General features: G+C 57.8%; 1 protein-coding gene across 2 annotated transcripts in view; it reads right to left on the minus strand.

Annotated features, from left to right (window-relative positions):
* STX1A (syntaxin 1A) overlaps positions 1 to 12,003 on the minus strand; it is a 69,815-nt gene that overhangs the window by 3,276 nt on the left and 54,536 nt on the right. The window contains exons 6-9 of one of the 2 annotated variants that reach the window (XR_005703578.2): positions 8,567 to 8,675; positions 2,646 to 2,719; positions 2,251 to 2,388; positions 508 to 724 (exon numbers count right to left, since the gene is read on the minus strand). Coding sequence is in view for 1 of the 2 variants with exons in the window: in XM_040082200.2 (XP_039938134.1) it covers positions 508 to 618; positions 2,251 to 2,388; positions 2,646 to 2,719; positions 8,567 to 8,675 (432 nt within the window). In the remaining variant the exon portion in view is untranslated. The remainder of the gene's footprint in view (positions 1 to 507; positions 725 to 2,250; positions 2,389 to 2,645; positions 2,720 to 8,566; positions 8,676 to 12,003) is intronic. The other variant, XM_040082200.2, reaches the window with a different exon arrangement.

The raw sequence follows: 12,003 nt of genomic DNA on the forward strand, positions 1-12,003 counted from the left end.
GCAACACCTTGGGAGCCAGAAGGGCTCTAGCAGTCCTGGGCAGGGAGGGACACCCCTGCTCCTGCTCCTGCCCTGGCTTGGCAGAGCTGAGCAGGGGACACTCAGGTCCCCAAGCTGATACAGGACCAGGTGTTGGGAGCAGTTCAGACAGCTGGCACTGTGCTCAGGGTCTGAGCTGAGCCACCACCTTTCCCTGGTGTTTTTTTTAAAAGGGATGTGGCTCTCACAGCATGCCTGGTCCAGGGGTCCACCTTGTCCCTTTCCCTCCCCCAGGCAGCACCCCTGCCCTATGGCTCATTGTCAGCTGTCACACAGTCTGTGCTGGGAGCTCTGCCTCAGCTGTGCGACCCTCAGGACCTGGCTGCTCCCAGTGGTGTTGGGGTAACGTCCCCGGGCACCCGCAAAGCTGTGCCAGGCTGCCTGGGGCAGGCACGGTGCCAGCCAGGCCCTGTGCCTGGGATGGAGGTGCCAGCAGCGCAGGCAGGGGCAGCCAGAGCCGTCACTCACCCGTCTGGCTTTGCTCTGGTACTTCACCGCTTTTTTGGTGTCGGACACAGCCCGCTCCACGTAGTCCACCGAGTGCTCCACGTTGTACTCGATGCGGTCAATCATTTCTCCCTGCAGAAGGAGGACACAGCCCAGGCGCCCACGCGCATGCAGACCCGAGCTCCTGCCTGCTCCGCCGCTCCCTGGCTCGGGGTGGACGCTGCCCTGCCCGGCAGCCCTGCACAGAGAGAAGCACTGTCAGCTGCCCGTGGGCACTGGCTGATCCCTGGGGTGAGAGCTCTGGGCTGCATGCCCCGTCCCAGAGGATCTCTGTGCACGTCCCAGCAGGGAGACAAGCAAGGGTGAGGGACAAAGGAGTTCCCAGCCTGATCCTGATCCTGACCTGTCCAATATCTCAAAGCCACAACAGGACCTACACCAGCACCACACCGCATGCTGCTGAAACAGGAGGCCTGGCAGGGAGCAGGGACAGTGCCAGTAGCACTGTGAGGGATGCTCAGGAAACCATGCACGTGCAGGGACCAGGGACCACTGCTCCGATCCACACAAGCGCTGCACCGAAGGCAGGAGGGTTTGGAGCAAGGCCAGCCAGGATTGCAGAGCCCTGCAGGGACCCCTGCCCCTGCTGCAGGGGTAGGCTGGGAGTGGGGGCTCCTGTGGGTGTGGGGACACGGGTTGGGGTGAGCTCCTCCAGCCTTGTTCACCTCCTCTGGCCCCATCGTGACCGGGCAGGGAAACAGCCAAGTCCTGCAGCAGCTGGACTGGGCTGGCAGGAGTGAGAGGTTTGAAGCCTCGTGTCCTCCATGGCATGGAGAGAACTGAGGCCACAGAGCCATGGGCTCATAGCCAGCAACTCTGCAATGCCCATTTCTCAGCCTAATTCTGGAGAACACAAGGAGGACAAACCTTGGGGCCCAGGGGTGCTGAGCACCGAGCCCCACCAACTGCTCCCTGTCTTGCATAAAACTGCTGCTGCTTCTTCCTACCTGTGCCATGCCTGGGGCAGAGCAGAGCTGCCAGCCCTGCTGCCTGCCCGGCACCCCTCTACTCCCAGTGCCAGCAGCTCCGAGCCTCTCACCGCAGGACAAGGCTCCAGCCCTTAGAGCAGGGCATGGAATGACCAATTCCCCACGTATGACCCCCACTGCAGACAGCACCGTGCCCTGGTGAGCCTCGCCGTCCTGCCACCGGCCATCCCAGCGCCACGCGGCAGCAGCCATGCAGGAGCAGCCATGCAGAGCGGAGCATGCAGCACCACGGCGCTCGGCCAGGGGGCCTTTACCTGCCAGCGACGTCTCCTCGGGCCATGGCAGCATGGCGGGCAAGAAGGGGGGTGAGCAAAGACACAGGAGCACGTGCCTGGCCGAAGGGACTGGCGCCACGGGCTGGCAGCTCAGCCGAGGGGGCACCCCGAGCTCACCCACCTGGGCCTGGTGCTCCAGGGAAGAGCAAGAAATCTCCCCCTGCACTGCAGCCACCCCCTACCCTCCTTCTGAGCCCCTCGGTGAACCTCCCACCCCACACACACGGCTCCCCAGCTCTGCGGTGCCAGGCGGGGGGCTCCAGCCCTGGGGAGCCCAGCTCAGCCCCGCTGGGAGCCCATGCTGGTCCTAGATGTGGTTTTTTCCTCTCAGCACCCACCCAGGCAGGGGAGCACTGCTCTCCAGCCTCCCCACCCACCACAGGGAGCCCCATCGCCCTCCAGTCCCTTCAGGCGAGGCCCTGGGCTGCACCATTCCCCACCTGGCTCTCCACCAGCATGGCCATGTCCATGAACATGTCGTGCAGCTCTCGGATGCTGTTCTCCAGTTTGATGATCTCGCTGTGCCGTGTCTCAATCTCATTCAGCGCCTGCTTGGTGATGTTCGAATCCATGATGATCTGCAGAGAAAATAAAGTCACTGAGCACCGTGCTCGGACCCAGCTCTGATGCTGGGGCTGGGGGCACCAAGGGAGGGATGAGCAGGAACTACAGGGAGTTTGCAGCAGGATGCTGGGATTCAAACTCTGCTCCAACAGCATCCTCAGGCCACACCTGAGCCCCCGGGCCCTGCTCCTACTTGGGTTCATTCCCCGTACTGAGGCCACTGAGGCAGCACACCCCCATCCCCTGGGCTGGAGGAGCAGCTCCTGCTTACCCCAGAGGAGAAGATGGCCGGGTTGCCGCTCTCCAGCATGTCCTCCAGCTCCTCGCTGGTGGTGGTCCTGCCAGCTGCAACCACACAACAGAGGTCAGCCAAAAGCCCCCTGTCTCCCCCACAGCCCTTCCACAGAGCTCTGCTGGCTCCATGGTATATTTCCCATGAGTGGAACAGAGCAAAGCTTTCAGCCCCAAGAGCATAGAGGGCAGTTTCGGGGGCTGCCCTCTCACAGCCTGCCTCTGAGACCCCTCATTTTAAGGGCATCAAGCTGCCAGCTTGGCTCAGCTCACACAGGAATGCCCACCTGTCCCTCCTGGACACACTGACCGTTCCTGTGGGGCAGGGAGCAGCGCCAAGGCACCAGCAGCCAGCAGCATCCCCGGTGTCTGTGACGGGGGAGGGGTGGGGAAGAAGCCACAAGCAGTTCTTGGCAAACCCTGTCCCAGCCAGCTCAACGCCATGAGGGGCTGGGCTCAGCCGGAGTGCCCGAGGTTGGCCCAGCTGCTGTGGGACAGGAGCCAGGCTCTGTCCTTCCCCCTGTGGCAAAACCCTCCATGTCTCTGGGGAGCCCCAGGGCTCCTCTAAAAACAATTCACCCACACCGTGGGGCTCCTTCCCTTCCCCTCCCCACCCCATACAGCAGAGAGACGCTGATCACTCCACGGCTGGCACGGACCCCTGCTTTCATTCACTGCCGTGGATTCCCTGGGCTAGCAGCCATGGAACTGTTGTTGTCGGACATGAAAGAAAGATGAGAGACTCTAAATATTTCAGAAGGAAAAGAGCATAGAAAAAAGGCTTTATTGTCTAATTCTTACCACCTTTTATAAGGTGTTCTGATACAGACTTCACATGATTGGTGACTAGGAACGACACCTCTCTAATTCCATTGGTGAAACCAGAGAAACAGCAAAACAGCCCCTGGGGAAAGGTTGTTTTGGGAAAGGAAAGTTGTTTTACTAAGATTGTGTTGAGAAGAAGCTTTCTTGAGAAACTTTTCCTTGGGAAAAAGCTAGCAGCTGCTAACAGGCTAAAATCTCTTCAGACCCAGAAATATCAGGCCTACAATGGAATCACAGGGAATCACAGCCAAAGAGATGGAAGTGCTGGGCAGGGCACTGGGGCTGCCCAGTGGGGTGGGGAGGGTGAGCAGGTCACCTGAGAGGACCAGTGACACCCCACCAGTGTGAACAGGGCAGTCAGGCAGGAACAGCTCATGAAGTGACTCCACCCAGCCCGATGAAACCAAAACCTGCAGAGCAGCGCTGGGGTCTGTAGCTGCTCCCCTGTGCCACGGTGCCTGCAGCCAGTGGTACTGGAAAGGACAACAGCATCCTCCAGGATGAGTGCAGGGCACCTCAGAGTGGGAGAAATGGGCAGGGTGGAGCACAGCTCTCGGATGTGTGGGCAGAGGTTGGAGTTCTGTGTGAGTGCTCTAGACAACTGTGACCTGGTAGTGACCCCAAAGCCCTGAGAAGCTGCTGTTTTGAGTCACAAAAACCACCTGAGGGCGTTCACAGATGCATGTGAGGCCTGAGCTTTGCCACCTGTGTACTGATGGATCTCAGGATCCTTCCCCAGCTCTGAGAAGGGTCCACAGCCCGTTTCCAGACACTGTTAGGTGTTCTAGAGTGACAGATCCCACCATCCCACCACGGATGACCCACGACAGCCCTTGCCAGCTTTTCCTGCCCGTTGGCTCCTCGCTCTGGGCTGACACTGCCCTGCTCCCAGGAAGGGAGAACAAGGCACCAAGCAGCACGAATTCACAAACCCTCCTGTTGATGTGCTCTCAGCAGCCACTGGCCCAGTGGTGAGGAGCGTGCCAGGTGCTGTCCATGGAGAGCTATTTGCTCTGCCCAATGCCAGCCCTCAGGGCAGCCCTGAAGGGCAAACAGAGTGGGATCAGCTCCAGGAGACGCCAGGTCTGTCCTGGGCAGAAGTGGGATGGGATGTGGGATACACATTCTCATCCCATCCTTCGCGCTGCCTCATTCCCCTGCTGCAGAGCAGAGAGCTGTAAAAGCTGAAGGATGAGAGCAGAGGCCTGGCATGGATTAACACCTGGCAGGCAGTGCTGGCCTGGCCAAGGGCCACAGCTGCTCAGGAAGAACTTGCTTTAATGCTGAGCCAAAGCTCGGGGCGTGGAGGCTGCATCTCACCCACGCTGCCCAGAACAGCACCTGCCAAACAACACCTGCAGCACCTCAGAGGATTTCCCCACCTCCTCCTAGCCAGGCCTCATGCTTTGGCTTCCTGCCCTGTCATGAGCTCCTCCACAGCTGTAAAATCAGCTCAAAGTGTGCTGGGTACCTGCCTGATCTGCTGCTCACATTCCCACAGGGCCGTGGCACGGCCAGAAATGGGAGTGAAAGGATGGAGCCACTGCAAGGTGGCACCAAGGGGGAAGAGCCTGGGGGAACACTCCTGCCCCAAAATTTGGGGAAACACTGGGAAATCCTGAGGATTGGACCTATGCCTCCCCAGAGAGCTCCAGAGTACATCTGCCTCTTACTTGGCATCTCTAGCAATAAAAGTTTCTTGAGAAGAAGCAGCTCTGCCGACCAGACAAGGAGCCCAGAGCACGGAGGAAGCTGGAGAAGCAACCTCAGCCCTCAGCTGGCAGGGAGGGACCAGCGAGAGACAGGGCCCAGCTCCCACTGCTGCAGAGCCACTGGCAGCCCTGGGACAGGCAAACACGAAGCCACTGAGGAGATTTCCCAGCTCGAGGCACAGTCCTTGGCCCTGTAACGCCCAGCTGGACAGAGAGACCATCCCCACGGAGCAGCTCCCGGGGGATGGGGCAGGAGCAGCTGGGGGAAGCCTCTGGTGCCACAGCCCAGCTGACACTGGGCGCCAGTTTGTGCAATTCTGCATGCAGATGGTCTGTAAATAGGGAAAGCAGCTCAGGGCTGAAGGAATCCAACACGCCATGGCCAAGTAAGGGCTCAGCTGGGCTCTTCAGGCTGGCAGCATCCCCTGGGCTGGCAGCACCCCTGCTCCCAGCAGCAGGGCTGCACCAGCACCTGCACAGCCACAGCTGGGGCTCACGCCCGACGCGCTGAGGACGAGGCACTGTTCCAAGGCTGGGATCCTCTGCCTGGAGCTGGCTTTTAAGCTCTTTTTAGACACAAATCCATGCAATTCACGGAGAGATGGATAAGGCTGTCCCCTGTCCACCTGAGTGTGAGCTAACAGGTTCGAGTGACTGGCCCACTTGGCTGTCACCCAGCTCAGACAGGTCTGGCACAGCCCATGCTGCCATCAGGATGAGAAGGATTCAGCTACAAAACCCTGCCCAGCACATCACAAAGTGCCACCCACTTCCCTGCCCCTCAGCATCTGCACTCAAGATAAATCCCACGGGCATTCCTGAGATAAGGTGCCACAGGAATCCTAAACAAGCTCTGGGGTGGCCCAGATGAGCTGCCAGGGCCAGAGCAGCCCCCAGACTCTCTTGGCTCATTGTTCTGCACACCAGTTCGCCTGGTCTGGCACAGCAGGGCCTGATGAAGTCTCTAGTGGCCTCGGATACAGAAGATGCTTTATTTTTGTCTCCTTGGTTTTGCAGATAACAAAACTGTCCCTAAAAACAAGCAGCATCTGTGCAGCACCTCCGTAGCTTCAGCTGCACACCCACCACGGTGAGCAGCTCCTCCAAGCTCCAAGTCCAATTTCTCTGGGAGCAAAACCTGAATACACTTCATCCCCTCAGAGATGCTCCTGGGTGGGCAGCGTGGTGCTGACGGCAACCAAGGCACAACCTCTGGCACACACAGACACAGCAAGGAGAAGGGAACAGATCCTGAGAGGGCTGTGGGGAGCCCCAGGGGGTGGCTACAGCCCAGGGCAGTGACTCTGCATCTCCAACTCTGCCACTGTCCTGCCTGCAGAGCCTGATGTGGTGAGGATGGAGAAAGGTGCCGGGTGCTGGGGAGCCCAGAGCAGCTGAGCAGTTCCTGCTCTCACACTCTGAAAACCCGAGTGATTCACTGGCTGTGCTGTCAGAGCTCCCAGCACTTTCTATCTTTGGAGTCCCCAGCAGGAAAGGAGAGCTGAGGATGCTCAGGAGATCTGTGCAGTCGCCACATCCCAGCTGAGCTCTGCTCCAAGGAACCTGTGCAGGAGCTCCTGGAGCAGCTGGGGCTGAGGGCACTCACTGCCTGGGACACCTCAGGGCAAGCAGAGCCCCTGTCCAGGCAGCACTCCTGCTAAAACACCCTTCAGCTGCTCCTTTGGATGAGTCTTTTTGCCAGGAAATCTTTTCCACTGTCCTGATGGGGGGATCCAGCTTTGGCAAAGGGCTCTGCAGAGGACAGCACAGCCCCATCCCACATCTGCACCTCTCCTGCAGCAATGAGAAATGCACTTGTCTCCCACACTGCTCCACACCTCCATCCTGAAGGGAACAGGAGTCCCTTGCTGTCAGGAACTGGGACAGTTCCTGCACCCCACATTGCTCCGTGGGGACTCCTGAGCAGCCCCTTCCCTGCACCCATCAGGCTCTGCCAGGCACCGACAGCCTGGCACGACGGACGGAGCAGGCACAAGAACAACAATTCATCTTCAGAATTTAAGCAGAGCAGCAGAGCCCTCCCAAAATCCAGTAGGAAAACAAGAGGAAGGTTTCTTTCAGGTCTGCATCCAATCAAGGACACGGCTGAGTCCTTCCAAATCTCCTCTCTCCGAGGGAGGCACAGGGATACCTTCAATTCCTGTTCACATGACAAGCCGCTCCTCAGCTGTCAACTGCAGGGTGATGCTGGCTGAGGGATGACTCAGGCAGCTGGAGCAGTGACACATCCTGCTTTACAGCAAACTGGCAAGCTCTTGTTGAGCCTCGTGTCACTCAGCCCTGCCATCCAGCCCTGCTGGTATCAGACACCAGAAGGACTAATCTGAACAAAGATTGTGCGGCTGGCTCTCCTTCCAGCCCTCCACAGGAATTCCCACACCCCACAGCACCCAGATTCCCAGACCAATGAAGCACATTCCCACAGGTGACCACCGAGGACACCACATTGACACACAGATCTCCTGTCATTAATCACAGTGAGCGGCTGGAGGAAAGAAAAACACCAATTTGGTTGTCAGGAAAAGGACTAAGCTCAGAGCCTTCCATTCTCAGCACAAACCCCACAGCATGCCTGACAGTGAGATTATTTACAAAAATCTCCCTTAACCTCTGCACGCCCTGACTTCCCCCTTGGTTATTCCCCTAATTACATGGTTTTTTCTTTGCTGGGAGATAACCCCATTGCTCCAAACTATGCAAGTTTCACTACCTGCCCAGAAGAACCACAAGGAGAGAGTTTTTATAGACAGGCAGGACTGGACTTGTAAGTGATGGGCTGTGGATGGCTCAGAGATCTTAGTGGCACAGTAATGTCACCTGGGTGAGGTGTCACCAGCCCCAGAGGTGTCCCCTGAGGTGCACCCTTGGCCACAACATAAAGGCTGCTAGGAGAGGTGCCTGGGGCAGCACTGATGGGAGCACTGCTGTGCAAGGGAGACCATCAGGAGCAGGAAGTGCTCCCATCTCAAGAATTCCCTTCTCTGTTTTCGTGTTTAGCTTTGTTCATCCATGAAGAAGAGCACCCTGAGGAACGACAAGTACACACAGGAACCAGGAATTCCCATGAGCTTCTCTGGATTAAAAATTAGCTGCAAACACAGAAGAAATTCCTCTCCTTGTGACCCCTGTGCTCTCTCTGCAGCATTTTGGGATGGGTGCACTCTGGGATGGTTTGGGATGGTGCCACTGAAACTCATGGAGCCACCCCACGTCCATCTCCCCCAGAAGCTGTGCTCCAGTCACTCCCACCGGGAAGCTCTGCCCAGCTGTGGGAGCAGCTCTGATCCCCCGGGGCCCCAGGGCAGGCACAGCCCAGCTGTGCTCCCACTGCAGGTTTACTCACTGATCTCCAGCTGCCTCTGGATCCTGCCCTTGCAGCGCTCCCGGTAGTCGGTCTGCGTGGCGTTGTACTCGGACATCACCTCCACGAACTTGCGCGACAGCGTCGAGTGCTGAGAGCGAGAGGAGGAGAGAGGGAGCTGAGGGTTCCAGGAGAGGGAGAGCCCTGCTGCCCCTGAAGGGGGAAGGCTCGGCCCTGAGCACCTCCCACCACCCCTAAAGCATTTCCAGCCCGAATGCTGCTCCAGAATGTGACAGAGGGCATGGGGGGGAGGCAGCTGGCAGCAGGTGACACATCCCCAGGGGAACCCCTCCCCCAGCCCTACCTGAGCACAGCCTCCAGCCCTGAGAAGACACCCTGGCAGGCTGGCAGCACCCTCCTTGCACTGCCTGTGCCCAGAAAGCCTGGAGCTGAGCGTGCTGGGTTGAGCCCTGCCTGCCACTGCCCTGCTGCCAGGACAGGCCAGACCCTGCACGGGCACAGGATGGACCCATGGGGATCCCTCTGCAAAGCTGGGGGCAGCAGTACCCAGCCCTGCTCACAGGAACCATCACACAATCATTAAGGCTGGAAAAGACCTCCAGGATTATCATGTCACAGCTGTGACCCATCCCCACCTTGCCAACCAGACCAGAGCACTGAACTGGTCTTCAGCAACTGCTCCTTCAACACCCCCAGGGATGGGAGCTCCACCGCTGCCCTGGGCTGCCCCTTCCCAGTGCCTGACCACCCTTTCAGTGGAGAAATTCATCCTGATGCCCAACCTGAACCCCCACTGGCACAACCTGAGGCCGTTTCCTCTTGTCCTGTCCCTGTTCCCCGGGAGCTGAGCCTGTCCCCCACCCGGCTCCACCCTCCTGTCAGGGAGCTGTAGAGAGTGAGAAGGTCTCCCCTGAGCCTCCTTCTCTCCAGGCTGAGCTCCCCCGGCTGCTCCTCATCAGCCCTGTGCTCCAGACCCTTCCCCAACTCCGTTCCCATCTCTGGCCAGGCTCTGCCCAGCCAGGGAACGGGGAATGTCAGAGGTGCCTGGCACCAGCAGCACTCAGATGTGTTGGTGCAGGTGTTTGTACAGCTGGGGCAGCCCCAGCCAGCACAGCCCTGCCCCAGGAGACAGCACTGGAGACACCTCCAGGACACTGCACTGGAGACACCTCCAGGACACTGCACTGGAGACACCTCCAGGACACTGCACTGGAGACACCTCCAGGACACTGCACTGGAGACACCTCCAGGACACTGCACTGGAGACACCTCCAGGACACTGCACTGGAGACACCTCCAGGACACTGCACTGGAGACACCTCCAGGACACTGCACTGGAGACACCTCCAGGACACTGCACTGGAGACATCTCCAGGACACTGCACTGGAGACATCTCCAGGACACTGCACTGGAGACACCTCCAGGACACTGCACTGGAGACACCTCCAGGACAATGCACTGGAGACATCTCCAGGACACTGCACTGGAGACACCTCCAGGACACTGCACTGGAGACACCTCCAGGACACTGCACTGGAGACACCTCCAGGACACTGCACTGGAGACACCTCCAGGACACTGCACTGGAGACACCTCCAGGACACTGCACTGGAGACACCTCCAGGACACTGCACTGGAGACACCTCCAGGACACTGCGCTGGAGACACCTCCAGGACACTGCGCTGGAGACACCTCCAGAAGACAGCACTGGAGACACCTCCAGGAGACAGCACTGGAGACACCTCCAGGAGACAGCACTGGAGACACCTCCAGGAGACAGCACTGGAGACACCTCCAGGACACTGCACTGGAGACACCTCCAGGACACTGCACTGGAGACACCTCCAGGACACTGCACTGGAGACACCTCCAGGACACTGCACTGGAGACACCTCCAGGACACTGCACTGGAGACACCTCCAGGACAATGCACTGGAGACATCTCCAGGACACTGCACTGGAGACATCTCCAGGACACTGCACTGGAGACATCTCCAGGACACTGCACTGGAGACTCCTCCAGGACACTGCACTGGAGACTCCTCCAGGACACTGCACTGGAGACATCTCCAGGACACTGCACTGGAGACACCTCCAGGACACTGCACTGGAGACACCTCCAGGACACTGCACTGGAGACATCTCCAGGACACTGCACTGGAGACATCTCCAGGACACTGCACTGGAGACACCTCCAGGACACTGCGCTGGAGACACCTCCAGGACACTGCGCTGGAGACACCTCCAGGACACTGCACTGGAGACATCTCCAGGACACTGCACTGGAGACATCTCCAGGACACTGCGCTGGAGACACCTCCAGGACACTGCGCTGGAGACACCTCCAGGACACTGCGCTGGAGACACCTCCAGGACACTGCACTGGAGACATCTCCAGGACAATGCACTGGAGACATCTCCAGGACAATGCACTGGAGACACCTCCAGGAGACAGCACTGGAGACATCTCCAGGACACTGCACTGGAGACATCTCCAGGACACTGCACTGGCTCTGCAGCTATTCTAAGCCAGCAACAGCACAGTATTCATGGAGAGCCTCAGCCCATCCTCTCCCTCCTCCACCACAATCCTCACGCCAACGCCCCTGGCAGCTCCAGCTCTGTCCTCTGCTCGAGAGGTGCTGGCCCAGAGCAAGGTCAGAACAGCTCCCAAGCAGCTCAAAATCCAGCAACAACGTGACGTGCCATCCAAGCGACTCCTCTGCTCTTCCAGAATTGTTTTTCCTAAAATCCACTTCATTCTCATTCAGCTGAAAACTATCAACATATGTTGATCTGGAGCCAAATATAGCCTGGGTGCTGAGTGACACCCTTCCTGCCTGCTACCACACCATGCTACACCTCTTCTGCTCAAGAAGTCAACTCAGTGTTTATTTTCTCAGATTGTTATTTTATGTTCCCGTAGGCATCCCACACGTCTACAATATGCATTTGATTTTTGAAAAGCATGGAGTTTTCTGCAAAACTGGCTGGAAAAAAGCATCTTAAATGGCTTTCAGACGTTAAATAAGCCGACCTGAATATTCACAGCAAATAAAAAGCAGTATCAAAATGTACCTTGTGATTGAACACATTAAACAGAAAATATTAACTCAAGTTAGGAAAAGGATTTGTTTCACTCAGGTCTAGCAACTCTTCACTCCCCAAACACGGGCAAAGCAGCCCAGCCTGAATTTCCAAAGAGCTTTTTATAGTTATGTATAAAATAGACACTTATATATGATATATATATACAGAAACATGGAAAATACTGTTGAGACCTCTGGGAAATTCCATCATCAGCCTCATTTCTGGACTGGGGATGCCCTCAGGAACTGTGACCCCAAACCCCCTCCCTGTACCTGGCTCTGCTGCAGGCAGGCCCAGATCTGATGAGACTCTTCTGGCTGGAGGTGACCACAGCAAAGCCAGAATATAAATCCATAACTTAATGCT

This window comes from Hirundo rustica, chromosome 19 (assembly GCF_015227805.2).
Source record: "Hirundo rustica isolate bHirRus1 chromosome 19, bHirRus1.pri.v3, whole genome shotgun sequence".
In the NCBI taxonomy this organism is placed as follows: Eukaryota; Metazoa; Chordata; class Aves; order Passeriformes; family Hirundinidae; genus Hirundo; species Hirundo rustica.